This window comes from Micromys minutus (assembly GCF_963924665.1).
Source record: "Micromys minutus genome assembly, chromosome: 1".
In the NCBI taxonomy this organism is placed as follows: Eukaryota; Metazoa; Chordata; class Mammalia; order Rodentia; family Muridae; genus Micromys; species Micromys minutus.
Window position 1 is genome coordinate 181,040,367 of NC_137969.1, and position 18,011 is coordinate 181,058,377.

Below are 18,011 nucleotides of genomic sequence, written 5' to 3' on the forward strand. Positions count from 1 at the left end.
TACAAAAATATTACTTTATTGGGAACACATATATGTAAAAATATATTTACTTGTGAATGAGAGACTTTGCTTTTTTGCTGATTTTATAGTACTTGTTTATTATTTTTAATACCACATTAAAATTATTTTTATATGATAGACATTTCTAGTAAAAATCCTTGAGTCATCTTTTGTTTGACCAAAATATATGTGGTTTCATACATTGCTAATCTTAGTTTTAATATATCTAGAAAAAGTCATGTTATTTCTAATTTCTATTCAGATTATATATTGAATGTTGACAAAGTAGTTAGAAATGTAAAGTCTCATGAAGCATGTTTACTATAAATTTTATCCTCAAGACATGATACGAAAAAGCTTTAAGTTGAGCATAGGAATTCATGCCTATACCCATGAGTATTAAGTAGAAAGATCTTAAGTTGAAAGGGAGCCTGGACTGCTACTGAGGCTTTTTTTCTCTCAAAAACAAACAGAAAAAGCATTTTTCTGTGTACTATGTAATTGTTATTTAGTGTAACAAATTTACAATTACATTTTAACATTACCTTTTGACATTAGAGACTTACTAAACCTTCTACTTTTACTTGTTTTTTTTATTTTTCGAGATTAATGTAATTCTATAATTTTCCTCCTTTTCCACCTTGTAATGTACTCCACTTTGCTCTTCAAATCAGCGACCTTCGTTTTCTTTAAACTTTGTTACATACATCTATGTATATACGTATATATTCCTTAATATACAATGTGGCCTGATCTGTCTGTATAATGTCACTTGTGGGTGTTTTCAGGGCTGACCATTTGGTATTGGATGACCAGGTGATGTGCTCTTCCTTGAGAAAGAATATGTCTCCCACGCTCAGCTTTTCTTAGTTGCCTGTAGTTCTTTGTGTAACCTTGAAGACACATGGGTTTTTGTTCTGGTCCACTTCAGTATGTGAAATGTTGAGCTCTGGATATTTGAAATTGTACCCTTATTTGTCATGCAGTAATATGATCCTAAAAGTATGATATTGGTAACTGTCTTGCCCATGGCCTCTGTGTGGTAGATTATATGCAGCAAACTGGAGGCCAAGCTCATCTCTTCTTCTGGATGACGGTGGAAGGGTACCGGGTTACAGCCCAGCAGCAGCTAGAGGTTTTATCAAGTCGTCAGAGAGATGGCAAACAGCAAACGAACCAAACCAAAGGTCTTTTAAGAGCAGCAGCTGTTGGAATTTATGAACAGTATTTATCTGAAAAGGTAAGGGTTCGTGATGGCCACCATTTTCTATCTTTGGCAGTATCATTCATAATCATTTGTGTGATACTTACTGTACTGGGCATGATGGCTTCATTCACCTTGCTTTGCTTATTCCTGAGGAAAATCTTTCTGTGTATTTTTATTCTCTTTGCTCAAGAGAGGACTCCAATGTTTATAAAATCAAATAAGTATGTCCAAGTTCCTGGAAATACTAAGTGACTGAGTCAAGACTGGTAGTCTGGTTAGATTCAAGGACATGATGGGTGGAGATGAGGAGACAGATGTGAAAGCGAGCAGAAGAGAGCTGTGGATGGGTCAGCGCACAGCACCAGGCTAGCTTGCACAGGCCTTCAGTCCAGTCCAATGGCATGCAAAAAGAATGACAAGATTTTATATCTGCGTTTGTAGCACGTTTTGAAATGAAAGTTCTAGTAATAGATTTGTTTTTCAGATTTACTTTGTTTCCATATCACATAGGAACTTGGTACACATTGGTTACTAAAACAAATTTTAAGTAATGGAAGTCATTCATAAGGGTTACCTGGTGTCTAATAAGTGAGTCATATATTACTTACATTCTTAACTAGTCATTGCTAGACTTATTATCTCCTGATGACAGTGTATCTTCTGTGCCAAATTCTACCAGTATGATTTAAGTAAATCCTTATTAATCCTTAATAGGGATCCTGAATAACCTTATGTAGAACTGTCTCCAATTTTTCCAACTGGGGAGTGAGGCCTAGTGAGAGAAAATTTGCTCAATAGTGACTGCCAGGGCTGGAGAGATGGCTTAGACTCTGTCCACTGGCTGCTTTTTCAGGGAACTTAGATCTATTCACAGCACCTACAGGGTAGCCCACAACTGCCTGTGAGACCAGTTTCAAGGGATACAGCACCCTCTTAATTCTGTGGGCACCAGGAATACCTGTGATACGCAAAACAAAAGAATATGTAGACATTTAAAGTGAATAACTCTTTAAAAAAATTGTCAGTCTCTTGCATTGTACAGAATGGACAAAACACAATAGCTGTCTTTCTTAAACATTGAAGTGGCCATTTAGAAACCAATGGTTCTGATCTACTGGTTATTTTAATGACATGTTTCTGTTATTGACTCCTATTAGTGCTTACTTTTTGTTAGAAATTACAGAGAACATTATTATTTTCTCTTTTAGGCATCTCCAAGAGTTGTTGTTGATGACTATTTAGTAGCAAAATTAGCTGATACTTTGAATCATGAAGATCCCACTCCAGAAATTTTTGATGACATTCAAAGAAAGGTACTAACAGTTGGTTTCTGAAAAATATTTCTGTTTGCATACAGGCTAGTTACTAAAATGATGGTAGAGTAGTGATAACTTAATTACTAGAATGTAAATGACTTTTTATTTCCTTGACTGGCCAACAAGAAAAGTCTTTATTTTGAGTTGCTTTGTTTGAGTCTGAAGTAAGAGCCAGATAGTAGTCTTAGAATTCAGTAATTAGATGTATGTGTGTGTGTGTGTGTGTGTGTGTGTGTGTGTGTGTGTATGTGTGTGTATGTATGCCTGAAAACCTTATCTTGATATGTCTTCAAAAATATATTTGTTTCTTAGAAAATACTTCTTCCTAGAGCATAAAAATGGCATAATTTCACGTACCTTATATATACATAGGACCCTTTTCATCACTGAAAGGTGCAGACTGTCATATCATTAGTTGTTATACTGATTATTGTTGACACTTTTAAAATAAAGATGCATCTTGGAAAAAATCAGTGAAGCTTTCGCGATACTTTATGTAGTAAAAGCATTAATTAATGTGCATTAACTTTTGAATACCTAAATTATTTTAACAGGTATATGAATTGATGCTACGAGATGAAAGATTTTACCCTTCCTTTCGGCAGAATGCGCTCTATGTGCGAATGCTAGCCGAGCTTGACATGTTAAAAGACCCTAGTTTCAGAGGATCAGATGATGGGGATGGAGGTAAGGGAGAAAGTGTACATTCTGACTACCAAACCAATGACCTTTGGAACACGATGGAAGATGGATATATTTAAAATCTAAATATAAATTGTTACTTATATTTAAAGTGTATAAATGAATGTCAGAGTAAGAATGTTTTCTTAATATAGGTCAGCCAAAGTATTTTTATGATGATTTCCCTTCTGCTAATAAGTAGTCATGCAGTGACCCTCCTGTGTAACAGGTAGAGTGACAGAGAGGTAAGTGAGGAGCCAAGCAGTGCCCCGAGAGTGTGCCGTGCTAGAGAGCCATGGACAGGGTTAGAGTAGCTTCTCTCTAACTGCATCACATTCATGGGTGAGGCTTTTATAAGCCCCTGGTCATTTGTTTCTAGTTTGTCTTTGTTTTTCAAATATGATACTGAGAATGAACTTGTGTGACATGTTCTACTGAAATGCTTTGAAGTCAGGACATTTAGACATCGCCCTCCTTCCCTCATCCATTCCTGTGGAGCAGCTTACTTGCTGCAAGCCTCATATCTGTCACTCGTCAATCTGGAGTGATACTCCATCATCATACCATGAAAATTCTGTGTGCTAAAATGCTTTATAGTTAAAGCACGTCCATAAAGTTATGTAAGTGGAAAATAATGTATTCTGGTGGAGCAGGAGGTCTCGAGACACAAATTCCTACATCCGGGTGTCATTTTATTGTGATTAAGTTCAGAGATGTGCTAAGGACCAATAGCTATGTTCTAAATAAGAAAGCAGTATAAAGATAAAGGAAGTTGGAAATTTTAGACGAACTAATTACTGTAAGAAAGTCTTTTGAATATGACCATTTATTTATTGATTTATCCATAAGCTTTTTGGAGGAGATCATTTGGAAATAGATACAGTAGTACTCAAGCCTTTACTTATGATTGGGTAGTTAAGGAAGTAGTATATTTTTGATGTGTAATTTGTTTTGCCATGTAGGGGTATAGTAAAACTGTACAGTTTACCTGTATTTCTACCACTGCTGGAAAATGTTAGGTGTTTTATGAAGTTTGCAAAAGCATCTGTCAACTTACCACACTAAAGTAACTATTGTAAAGTATTTGTTTGTATTAATTTCAGACATTTGGAATTTTTTGTTAATTTTGAAGTGGATATGTTGTGTAATCCAGAATGGAACAAGATAAACCAGTCATGGTCAAGTAACCTAAGTGCTATGTGATTTAAGATGTTGATAGTACCTGTGTATTCTGTGTGAATAGGGTTGGCTTACTGTTTCAGTTCACTTTTCTAACCTTTAAGTCCAATCCTTATACTTTAAAACATAAATTAGAAAAAATAAACCAACATAAATTAGGTTAAGATGTTTTGTATTGGCTTTGTTCGAAAGTGTATGAGCTTCTCTCATCTGTCAGTTACTGAGAACAACTTCACATTGAATCACTGTAGATTGTAATTATACTGTGTGTGTGTGTGTGTGCACGCGTGTGTGCGTGCGCACACACATACACTCAAGCGAGAATATGTGTGCTTGTTTGTGAGAGAGGCACATGTTAAGGTCAGTGCTCTACTTGGCAGATCAGTTCTCTCCTTTCAACTTGGAGCCATCACCCTTAATCTGCTAAGACATCTAGTTGTCCACATTTTAGTATGTTTTATTGCTTTCTAACACTTTACTATATCAACTGATAGCTTTCTATACATTTTACACATAGAAAATAATTCCATTGTGAAAGCCAAATTATATTAGAGAAATAGTGTGATATAAATAATTTTAAATGGCTGTCAGCTTTATTGGATTTATATTTAGATTTTAGGCCACATGTCTGACATCTCAAGTTGTCTTCTTTCTGCTTAGTTCTTTCTATTCTACTACTTATTTTTGAAGCTTTTCTTTGCTGGCAAGATTTAAGAGGTTGACAGATCAGAGAATGGGCAGGAAACATTTCATTCTATAAGAAGGACAGTCAGCATATTTATTTACTTTAAGAATTACCTATTTATAAACCAAAGAGTATTTTTAGTTGCAATTTTCTGTAGGTTTTTTGGGGTCAGGATTTGGGGAACTAAAGCGTGTTCTTTGTATAGCACGTCATTGAGAGTAGAAGGCTGTACCAGCTACCCCTTTCAGAATTTTACCAGTAATTCAGTCTTTTTGAAGATTCATTTAACAAATTAAATTTACAAATTTATTAAGATCTGGAAAAGGTACAGTAACTTTAAACTGTATGTGAATAATGGTTTAGCATAGGTTTTTAGCAGAGAAACCTTAATTGAAAGTTAGCTTGTATATGTAATAGGATCCCAGGGGAAAGAAGAACAGATTCCTGCTTGTTTTTTTTAATTGACTTCTTTGCTAGTGTTTATTCATGTGTTTTTGTTGTTGTTGTTGTTTTGTTTTAAGTCAGCTTACAAAGCAATGAGTCTCAGGGCCTCTTGTACTTGTTTTTCTTCTTTTCTATGTCTGACTGTTTCTGTCTCTTTGTAAGCACCCATCTTCAGGCCAAGCTTCTTTGCTAATATTTATTGAAAAACAAAAGACAAAACTGTTTTCTCATCATTATTGATTAATCAAACAACAATGCATACAAATAATAAAAGCCAGAATCTAGACCTCAGTGTGGTTATGCCTAGTCTGTGGGACAGTGGGCTGTCTGATACTGTAAAACTAGTGTGTTTGCGTCTCACACTGAAGACAGATGCTATCTGTATAATTTCTCAGTCTCTGCAGTCACCTAATAGTTTTCTCCTCTGAGTTCTTGCCATGTTCTTGCATTGCATTAAACAGTATCATGTGATATATGAGAAGTGTAAAAATGATTACTAACAGTTACTTGGTACTTCTTTCTTTTCACCTGTCAGGTATATGTATATCTTTACTTAAATGGCTTGACGATTTAAGAGGTTATATATTTATAAGTGAAAAACAGGTTTATCTTGTTCTGACTGTATATGACCTGTGATGTTGACGCTTAAACTATACATTAGACAACAGCTTTGTACATTTTTGTTAGGTTTTGTTTTTGTTTCTGTGTATTAAGTTATAGTTTTCTTTTATAGAATCTTTTAATGGGTCTCCTACAGGAAGCATAAATTTGGTAAGTACTTTTATTTGCACTTTAGTTAGTAAAGTAACTTGAAAGTAATCCGATAGGTTTTTGATATATGTAAATAAATGATATTAGAAGCCTCAATTTACTCCTTAGAATAAAGACACTGTTATGGCTTTTAAAAAAATACAAATTTAGGTAGGTAGGGTGGGGATGTCCTCGTGGTGGAAACTGGAGGGTGGACCGGGAAAGGAGTAAAATCTTGAGTGTAAAAATAAAATAAAATAAAAATATATTAAAAAGTACAAACTTTATAAGGCATATGTGACTTTGAATTTTCATTTTAAATAAATGTGAATAGATCACAACTGCATAGCTACAGTTACATTTTATAAAGGAATTGATTTCTTTACCCTAGCACTTCAGAGGCAGAGGCAGTGCATCTGTGTGAACTCAAGGCCATCCTGATATCCATAGTGAGTTTCCTGCCAGCTAGGGCTAGATAGTAAGACTATCTCTCTCAAAGAAAAAAAAAGCTATTAAATTTCATCATTTTCAAATCCTACGTTCATATATTTATTAACTTTATGTTTTAAACCTCTTCTCTTACTTTCAAAAGAAGTATTAAGTTGTTTGGATAGCTTTCAACTTAGCTATTGATGTGTTGCTGTGAAGAGGCATGGTCAATTCTACTCTTAGAAAAAACGTTTGAGGGCTTGGTTCTAGCTTCAGAGGCTTAGTCTATTATCATTATGGAGGGAAAGTGGGGCATCAGACAGGCAGACATGGCGCTGGACAAGTAACTGGGAGCTAAGCCTTGATGTGAAAACAAAGAGACCACTGTGAGCTTTGGAAACTTTGAAGCCTACCCCAGAGACACACTCTGTTTCTTTGCAAACAGCTTTCCAACTGGGAACTAAACATGCAAATATATCCATGAGGGTCATTCTCATTCAAACTACCATACATGTATTTAAATGTGCATCAAAACAAAATGTTCTTAGTCAGAATTTTATAGCAATTATATCTTATTATTAAGAATGATAGCTATTTAGCCTATAAACTCCCCTGGTAATGTTTGATGTTATGGTCAGTAATGAACATATTATTTCTCTTATACATATGCAACACTTGTTATTGGATTAACTTATTTCCTAAAATACCGTTTGGAAGAAATACGATGTTTTGTGAAACATTCAGTCCATATTTATGCTGGGTTGGGAAGATACAGAAGGCAGAGAGGTTAAAAATGGTTTTTCAGAATTCCTACTTCCCTTTCTTTCCCTTCCTTCTGAATTTCCTCTAAGAAGCTCAGAGGTTTGTTGTGAGTTGTACTGTGTTTAGAACAACCTTATAGTTGTTCTGGCAACTGTATGGTTCCTTATTTGGAAATAACCACATGAAATAAATGTAAGAGAGATCCAGAAATCTCTAGATCAAAAATCATATTGGAAGTCAGTGAAGTATGTGAAAATGTTAGTAATGCCATTTTATCTTGGAGACAGAAATGTAAGAAAGAGTGGTTGTGATGGCTGACATCTGTTAAGGTGTCCCCTGGGCTAGACTTCATTATCTGATTCTGTTAGGAAACATGACCAGACAAGTGCTAAAGATCACCTTCATGGTATTATCTTTTGTTTTCTTCAACATTATTTTTCAGTAAATACTTGTTTCAGTTTTTATTTATTTATTTTGTGGAATGTATTTGCTGTATAAAATGGCTTTGTGTTGAATGGATGATTTTATTTAACTCATTACATTACACTTAGTAATAACTTGCAGTTCATTAGGGGTCTGAGACAAGCTCATGAGATATGTGCATCTAAAGTATTTAATATCTGTGTAAGGGCACAGGATCTAGTTTCCTTATCTAGCTCCCGCAGTGTAAATGAGAGACCACCATGAAGGGGAGGGGGTGGAGCACATACTGTAAAAGATAGTGAGCTGGTATGAATGGTGGACATGTGCTTTACAATTCTGAATACTTTTCCTGTTAATTTGTTCCCTCATTTTTCTTTATAGTCTTTAGATGACCTTTCAAGTGTGACTTCTGATGATTCTGTACAACTTCATGCCTACATTTCAGACACTGGTAAGAGACTTTGTAGAGACCACTACTTTTAAATATGGGTTGTTGTAATATCCCTGTTATTTTTATGTTCATTATTACTACATTCAGTTATGTTTTTAAAAAATAATCATATTTTCTATTGTTTTTTATTGAAGCACATTTTCATTAAGTCCTGTAATGTTTGGTCGCTTGTATATTTGGATATTTTCTTTTCTAAGGTTGCTCCTGTTAACATTTGAAAATGCTTATTTTACAAGCATTTTATTATTTCCAGTAAATCTTTTCCTCTTTGTTCTTGAATGTTGCTGATAGTTTCTTAATTCCCATTTCTTTTTTTATGGAGATCCCTAATCTGTGTTTGCTTTCATGTGCTCAAGAGTTGGAATAGATACCAAGGGTAGGTGAAATTGGACACATTCCTTACATAATTTCACCTATATTTTAAAGGATTGAGTAACCTAGGACTCTGTACTAGGCAGAGATTCGATAGATGATAGATAAATAGATAGATAGATAAATAGGTAGGTAGGTAGTAGGTAGATAATTAAAAATAAATACATAAAATAATATCCTAATCATGCTATTAATGTGTATTAGAAATTATAGTTTCTTCCGTGGTCTTCCACTGTTCCCAGAGTGTAGAAGTGTTTTTGCTATACCTACATGCTGAATTATAGAGCTACATGCATCAATTAAATTTCATTTAGGTTGCATTTTAGATAGTGGAAAGAGATTTTGATGTATACACCTAGTATACATTTTTAAAAATGGCTTTGTTTTTTTGTGATTTTCAATGGTGCTAGAGATACATTTTATACTCTTGTCTGCTAGGTTTTTAGACTAAGTTATCTGTCGCTTGTTTCTTCTCCTTTTAAATGTAGTAAATATACCTGTTACTCTCCCTTTAGAAGTCACTTGAGAATACAGTGTCAGTTAAAGTAGAGGTCTTGTTATTTTTCCCATCAACTTTTGACATGATTGTTTACTTTTTTCTTTTATAATTTTTTTAAAGATTTGAAAGAGTCTTTATATTCTTTGGTTGCCTTTCTTCTAATTTTAAGGACATCTATTGATTATTAGTCTTTTTATTTCTTAGGAATATTAAATTATATATCTAAAAGAAGACATTCATGTCTATGTCTCTGGTGTTAATATTTTTTTAGGCTCTTCTGATTATCTAGTTGTTTTATTCAGTTGTTTATTTTTCAACAATATACTATTCTTTAAAGGCATTGTCTATGGGTGCTTACTAAAATTATTTTTTCAAATGGACACTGATTCATGATCTCATGTCCTTAACATTTCTGTTAGTGAAGATATAAACTAGAATCTAGTACCCTGCTGTTCCAAGATTGACTCATGACCTCTGGTGTCTTTTTTCATCAAGAAACTCTTACTTAAAAATATTAACTAACTACATGTGATTAGCATGATGAAGTTGATTTAAATTTGGTAAATTAATTCTTTACACAATCATGTATATATGGCTTCTGTGAGTAACATTGGCTGTATTAAAACAAAATATTGCAGTTCTGTCTCCATCTTCTTAAAATTTATAACACACAGTAGCTTCTTGTCTTCATTTAAAATCAAGTTATGTGTTATCTGCATTTGAAAACACAAACTTCATTTTTTTTCCTGTTGTACATGTACCTGGGTGTCTTCTCCCTAACAATTGTGACACATCTGGATGATTCTTTTTAATAGTACTTTAATACATATTGTCTGTCTCTTTTCTATTCTTTGGTATTCTCCTCATTCTTATTAATTTGGAACTAGTTATGATGAGCTACTTAATTGCCTTCTATATTGCCTTTTCCAAACACGTCTTTATCAAAATTTACAAAGGCATTTCTTTATCGATGTGTCAACAGTGTTTAGAAAAACTAAATTTTTAAGTTGATGAAAATGTGTTTATGATTGTATCTGCTGGAGTATAGGAAAAGGTTGACAGTAAAATGTTAGTGGTGAATACAGCTAGAATTTATGTGTAGAATGTGATGCCAAAGTATCTTTGTTATTAATGTTATCGTTAGTATAATTATCATTGGCCAAACAAAAATACTGGTCATATATATATAAGAGACAGGAAAGCAAATTTTAAGTAGGAAGTGCAAATTTTATAAAAGTTACCAAGAATAGTTAGAATTAGTTCATGTGTATTTGCTAATATAGATATCTACTTTTTATGTTACTGAAATAATTTACTAAGAAGGTACACAGAAACTGCTTTGGTGGATGATTGGAAGACAGAAAAACAAAAAAACATTTATTCAGCTCTAATACCTATCCTTTTCTTCCTCCTCTTCCTCCTTCTCCTCCTCCTCCTCCTCCTCCTCTTCCTCCTCCTCCTCTTCTTTTCTTTCTTTCTTTCTTTCTTTCTTTCTTTCTTTCTTTCTTTCTTTCTTTCTTTCTTTCTTCCTTCCTTCCTTCCTTCCTTCCTTCCTTTCTTTCTTTCTTTCTTTCTTTCTTTCTTTCTTTCTTTTCTTCACAATTACAGATCATTGCAATCTATCATTATATCTTTTTAGACTTTTGGCTAATATAATAGTCTACACTACCACGATGCCTCCCACACATGGCAGTGTTATAAAATAGCTGAAGCAGTGTCTGGGCACTATAAATAGGTCATAAGGAAAAATGAGTTCTGGGAAGTGAAGAAGTGATGCCTAGAGGCAGTAGAAACAGGAAGACCACTGCCTTGGCTTTGATGTCATTTTTTTTTTTTATGCTTTTATGCTATCAGGTTTAGAAAAAGCAGAACTGTGTTCTTTACTTATAACTTAGTATCATAAAGGACAGGTTGACATGAAACAAGAACTAGGAAACTTAGGTTCAGATGTAAAGGCTAAGGACTGTGAAGACCATGGTAGGGAACTGTACCTGATATCCACAGAAAGAGGAGGCCTCAGTTTGTGTCTAATCTGCAGTTTACTGTCTCTAGTTATTACGTTCCATGGTCTCTGTCATACAGGCAATACAGTTTCTCTTCAGGAGTTGCAAACCTCTTTAGAAAGCAAAAATGAGTATTTATATGTGACCCATGCATATCCTCCCATACACTTTGAATCATCTCTAGAATGGCTATATAACCCAGTGCAGTGAAATGCTGTATAAAAAATCAATGACTAGAGAATATATATTGACTAGAGAATAAGAGAAAGAAGAAAAAGCTTGTACATATTAATACAAGCACATTTAAAATATTTCTGATGCTCAGTTGGTTGATTCTAAGAGGGCTAACTGTGAAAACTGCATACAGCAGTGACAGCAGTCCTGGTGTGTCTTTTCATTCTGTAAACCCCACCCCTCAATTACCTGGCAGTAGCCAGCCAGGTATACTCCACCCCAGTGACCTGACACTATAAAAGGGGCTACTTGCCCCCTCCTCTCTCTCTCTTGCCTCTCTGGCTCTTGCTTTCTTGCAGCCTTGCTCTCCCCCTACCCCTCCTCTTCCCCTTCCCTTCCCTCTTCCCTCCATGTGCTCATGGCCAGCCTCTTCTCTCCCGCCCCCCCCCCCCCCCCCGCGCGCCTCTACTATCCTCTTAACTCTCCCATGACCTGAATAAACTCTATTTTATACTATACCATTGTGTGACTGGTCCCTCAGGGGGAAGGGATTCCCAACATGGGCCCCTCAGTGGCATTTCCCTTGCCCCCAGGCCTCGCCATACATCCATGGGCCATATGCCCCCCACTCCCTTCTTCCTTTCTCTAACATACAGAACATTCAGATGGCTAAGGTGCAAAGTGAGTTGTAGAAATCAGCTACAAGAGCAAATAGAGTCACAGTAAGGGAAAGTTGTGTTTTTGAGAAATCAGAAATGACACTCTTAATTGTACTTAAATATGTTGAAAATTATTCAGAAGAATAAAATTTAAGACAAACACAAAAAGATGAATAAAAAATGTAAAATAAAAATACAGCGATTGAAATTAAGATGAGCACCCTAAGACCTTGAGGGGTAAATGCCTTGCTGTCTGCCACACATGGCAGTAGGATACAATGGCTGAAGGATGGAGTTTGTAGGTGCTTAGGCTTTGAGGAAACATGATGGCTCAGTTAGTAAAGTGTCAGAATTTAAATTCCCAACATCCATGTGTGTTCCAGCACTGCATCCAGCCCCTGTGAACCTAGTGCTGGGCAGGTAGAGACAGAAGTGTCCCTGAGGCTTGCTGGCTAATTAGTCTAGTCAGTTCTGTGGACAACTTCAAGTTCTGGGAGAGACTAAAATGATACCTGATGTTGATATACTATGTCATTCTACATACATATACACACATGCTCACATGCTTGCACATATACATGCATACACTTGATAGATATGAAAAGGAAGCAGCAAGGTTTTGGTGACCTAGAACAGTGTTTCTCAGCCTGTGGGTCACAGTACCCACACAAGTTGCATATCAGATCTGCATATCAGATATTTACAGTATGATTCAAAACAGTGTCAGAATTGCAGGTATGAAGTAGCAATAAAATAATTTTATGGTTGGTGTTAGCGCAACCCGAGGACCTACACATTAAGGGGTCAGCACAGCTTTGAAGTTAAGAGCCACCACCCTAGAATGAAATGGAAAATAAAGTCATACAAAAATGTAATTCAGAGTTTTTCTTTTTATCTAAGAGCAGCAAGATCAGAAATAGAACAGATTTTACTTTTAAAGGTTCCCTGGTTTTATGGTTATGGAAAACTTTTGTGGGTTTTTATTTTTTTCTCCTGCTGTTGCTAAATTCCCAGCATAAAGTACATTTGTAAATTGTTCCATGTCATCTGAGAACAGAATTACTATGAGATAAGCTTTACCCTGTGGCTGTTTTGTTGTTGTTTAGTTGAACAGGTTTTACTTAAACACAAAGGAATGGTAAAAGCTTATTGTTTGGTTTCTGGGTTCCTGGTGTGTGAATTTAGGAGACTACTGTTTCATTCTGAGTTAGTTCTGAGGGTGCATCCTTGATAATGAGTAAAAGCTCTTGGGAAGAAAATTCAATGCAGACACCATGATTTGTGATAGGCTGGTGCCTTCCTAAAGCCTTGAAGGTGTTTTATGTTGTAGTCATCATTTACAGTACCATAAGCATGTGCACACAGAGGATAGGAATCTTGTTTTACCCTTTGCTGCCATTCTTTTTCTCAGTCTGTCATTTCAAATTCTTCATTTCATGTTGTCTTTTTTTGTTTGTTTTTGTTCTTCATCTCCCTTCTTTTTGTGTCTTGTTCCTCTTCATTTTGTTTGAAATGACTAGTATATGCTGACTATGACCCATATGCTGTGGCAGGCGTTTGTAATGATCATGGCAAGACATATGCACTATACGCCATCACTGTACACCGGCGCAACCTACACACTGAGGAGATGTGGAAAACCTATCGGCGTTATAGTGACTTCCATGACTTCCACATGAGAATCACTGAGCAGGTAATGAGCTTTGTAAAGCTGGTGACCAAGCTTGTGGCCTTTACACTGTTTCTTGGTTCAGCTTTGATTTTACATTTCTCTAAGGATGTTCATATTATATAAATGTATTGATATTTTATATACTTGGCATATTGGGGGCATGGTTTTGAGCAGTGAACCATTAAATGAGATGTGGAAACTCAAACTAATCTAATTCATTGTGGAATAACAACAATAAGCACCAATGGTAATTCAAATGGGATAGTTAAATCAATGAATATTTCTGTTCTGTGAGAAAGAGGCAAGTGGGTGATGGGGGCAGGGAGGGAGGGAGGGAGGGAGGACCTGTGCTTTGAAAGGCCCTCCTTTGCAGCAGGGAAGAAGACTGCTGTGTATCAGTTGAAGACAGTGGTGGGTTTCAGAGGCATCATTCAAAGCTATCTTATGCTGCATAGTACTTCATCCACAAATGTTGTTAAACCTGGATCCTTTCCTTAAGTCATTTTGAACCACAGTCTAAAATGATCCTGACATTAACCAAATACTGTTTTAAATCTTACTAAATTCAGTCTTGTTTTATAGAAGTAAGTATAAAAATTTTTTAAATGAAAAATTGTTTTTTCCTATTTTTGATAAGGATTTTTTTCTTCTCTTAGAAAAAAACAATACCATATGAGATAGAAAAGATAATCTGTAGAGCTTATTTTTACTTTTTTGGCGTCTTTGATTGATTCAAAAGTTTAGTTGTATGAGTAGTATCTAGTCAATAAAAAAAGATAACACATAATTATTTATATTTCAAATGACATGTACTGTAAAAGTCAGAAAATATCCTTTTCACTTAACATATTCAGAAAAATATGGTTGGTACCATGACAATCTCATTAAAACATTCTACAGCCAGAGTAAGATAGTCTATTAGTCTTAAAATGATAAAAACAAAAGACAAAAAAAGCAAAAAATAAAAACAACAAAAACAAAAAACAAGAGGTGTTGATTGACTTCTGCCTCAGTAACAGCATTCTTTTAATGATATTGTGTTTGGATATCTTTTCATGTATACATTTTGGTGTTAAAAGATCTTTTCTTTATATTTAAGTTGGTTTGCCCATAGATTTTCCAGCTCACATTGGATGAAAAGTGCTTCTGTTTTATCCATTAGATCATGTCTAAAAGCATGAAGCTCATATCACTACTCTTTCATGCACTGACCCAGTTAAGAGTTCCTAAAATTTATATATGGCCAAGAATTGTTTTGCTTAGTACAAAGTAATGGGAAATTTGAATTTATAGGATGTTTTCTCTGTACAAATACTTGCAACTTTTTCTCTTAACACAAATGTTAACTCCAAGTAGTATTTAAAGGAGACATGCTTTTAAAATTGGCTTTGCTTAATTTAATGAGTAATGTTCTTTTTATTAATCTAAATGAATGAGTATAAAAATCACTTTTCTTTAAAGACCTTAATAAATAGTCTTATATTGATAGGTTGATAAACTAAAACTTAAGAATTTAATGTTACGTGCACTTTAAAATAGCCTGAACTGCCCATTCATTTGAGAAATTTTTAAGATTTTCCTGTGTGTCTGACTGTTCTCAGTTCTAGTAAGATAACAGTGTACCAGAAAGTCAGATTCTGTGTGTATGTGTGTATATACTGTGCGCTTCTGTTTCCTCTTGTAAAGTCTGCATAGATACCCTGATGCCAATGATGGCATTAAATATCCATATTCAAAAGATCAAGAAATTTATGTTTCAGTATTAACACATCTTGAATAGTTCTTAACATAATTTCAAACCTACTTCATAAAAATTTTAGCAGTATATTAAGAGTCTGAACTGCTAAAACTCTTGAGATAGGGTGTTAAAAGGTTTGACTTGTCCTAAGGCATCTCAGTTGTTTCAATCAGAAACACGGCCTCTTCCCTGTATGTGTGCATTCTTTGTGTGTGCTGTGAGTATAGCACAGAGTCAGGCTGACCCAGACAGTCTAACACAGAGGCCTTGGATTAACTCAATTACTTCTTTAAAGACCCGTCTTAGAATATGTAATTATGGTATGAGGTGAGGCCTTCCACATTTGAATTTGGACAAATGCAGTTCAGACTCCTGTTCTTTAGTAAGAAAGGTTATACTATGCACTCTGAAAAAAAAATGAGTGGATAATTTAGAGTCATATTATAGTAATATTTTAGGAACTTGGGTATCTTTGGGAACAACATAGGATGTTGACTTCCACAAAGTGTAATTTTTTAAAGACTTGCATAGATGTACCAGAAACTATTTTGCATACTGTATTCAATGAATACTATTTCTTCTGGCTTTATTTATAGCCAAATTTGTGAGTTGTCACAGCTACTCAATACTTTCAATTTATTGCCCCATCTGCTTTTCCTTCTTGATAATGTTTGAAGCAAAATCATTACTTTACATATATACTGTGAAAAACCATTAGATTTTTCACTGAATTTAATTGTCAAAATCTAGTTTGGGATGGAAATAATTCTGAACCTCATGTATCCTCTTCCTCTCTCTCCCTGTCTCTCCCTCTTCCTCTCAATGTCTGCAGCAGGAATTGGTCTTCTTCATAGCAATAATGTATTTTAAACAAAAAACAAACAAACAAACAAAAAAAAAAAAACAACAATCCTTTGCTTGCCTCAGTGTATGTAATATGGAAAGAGGGAAGAGACTGCCTAAAGTTTCAGGTACTGGCTGTTGGCCAGGCCTGATCCTAGGTCATTTTATCATAAGTATAGTAACACCTTGTGCTTGAGAAGATGTAGTAGATTATTATCATGGTTGCACCTAATGTTGAGTCTGCAAAGTCTATAATGTTAAGTCTTCTATATTGCTCTGTATTTTTTACATTACAAAGAAAAAACAACATGACAGCAACTCTTGGGTCTTTTCATAGTATAATTTATTACCTTATTCTTCATATGATGATGAGAAAAGGTTAATAATATTTACTCTAAGTGTATGCAGAGTTGTAAGTTCCTGCCTATATTTAGTAATTTGTCCTTTTCTGCTTTTTAGTGATACATATTACAGTGACTATTTTATAATTACTAATATTAAAATAGTTCCTTAGATTTTAGCAAGCCATAATGTGATAAGTTTGATTCAAATTTTAATTTATTAATTCTCTTCATGTGCAGAATGGTTGCTAAGAAAAGTATAATTGTTTCACTATGAAATTTTGACTAATGTGAAAATGAGAACACCAAAGTGAAACCTGATATGGCTGAATGCCCATTTCATCAGCTGTTCACCTTTATTATTCCTCATCCCAGCTTTTAGGATTAAGAAGGGTAACTGTATTTTTTGGTGTTGTGGACAATATGATTGTGTTTTATTGAATGTAAGAAAATATAGCCCCAAATTAACTGAAGATATTATGACATGTAGAGAAATTTTGTGGAAGTTATTTTTCTTAAAAAAGAAGTATTGAATATATTTTGTCTTTTAGTTTGAAAATTTGTCAAGCATATTGAAGCTTCCTGGCAAAAAGACTTTTAACAATATGGATAGAGATTTTTTAGAAAAGAGGAAAAAGGATTTAAATGCCTATTTGCAGGTAAGGCCATTTTAATAAATTCCCTCAGACTTCATTTGTTACAGAACATAAATAGATTTTTTTATTGAGTTATGTCTGTCACAGTATATACGTGGTATGCCTGTGAGCCTTTGCCCCCTATCTGTCCTTATTTGCAGTAAGAACAACACAACTGAATATTGTGGCTGGCTGTAATTGTGGACTGATAACCAATTTTAGTAATGTATCAGATGTGACATGTAGTCTTTTAAATAGTTTATTAATTGTTTCTGTATTTAATGTTAAACCTAAGCATTTCTTTTAAGCACTCAAGAATTTTGCTTATTGTGTTTAGATGAGTATGTGTAACATGTTTTTCAGATTATTATAACTAGGTATATAATATGGTATACCTAACAGTTAAATGCTTACAATTTAATACATAAGAGCTTTTTAGGTTACAACAAAACCTAGTACACTTTTTGTTTCCAGAATAGTTTAAGTAAGAAAAAGAACTGATGATGTTTCCTAGGTTCATCATCTTGGTCATAATGTTTTTTCATATGAAATTACATATTTTACAAGTTACATATTGTGTAGGCTGGTGAATGCCTAGATATACATTTTACACCTGAATACCCAGACCCAGGTAGAGTAATGAACCTTTCCAGTTCCTCCTAGTTAGTGGTTTGTGTTTTTGCATGTCTTTACAAGGTGTAGTTCGAGCGGACAGTAAATATTCCATTAGTTAGCTTCCTGTAGCCTA

General features: G+C 34.5%; 1 protein-coding gene across 2 annotated transcripts in view; it reads left to right on the forward strand.

Moving 5' to 3' along the window:
* SNX13 (sorting nexin 13) overlaps window positions 1-18,011 on the forward strand; it is a 101,583-nt gene that overhangs the window by 62,334 nt on the left and 21,238 nt on the right. The window contains exons 13-19 of one of the 2 annotated variants that reach the window (XM_080934600.1): window positions 1,047-1,240; window positions 2,416-2,520; window positions 3,078-3,210; window positions 6,246-6,283; window positions 8,258-8,327; window positions 13,555-13,727; window positions 17,180-17,287. In XM_080934600.1, the coding sequence (XP_080790726.1) occupies window positions 1,047-1,240; window positions 2,416-2,520; window positions 3,078-3,210; window positions 6,246-6,283; window positions 8,258-8,327; window positions 13,555-13,727; window positions 17,180-17,287 (821 nt within the window). The remainder of the gene's footprint in view (window positions 1-1,046; window positions 1,241-2,415; window positions 2,521-3,077; window positions 3,211-6,245; window positions 6,284-8,257; window positions 8,328-13,554; window positions 13,728-17,179; window positions 17,288-18,011) is intronic. The other variant, XM_080934601.1, reaches the window with a different exon arrangement.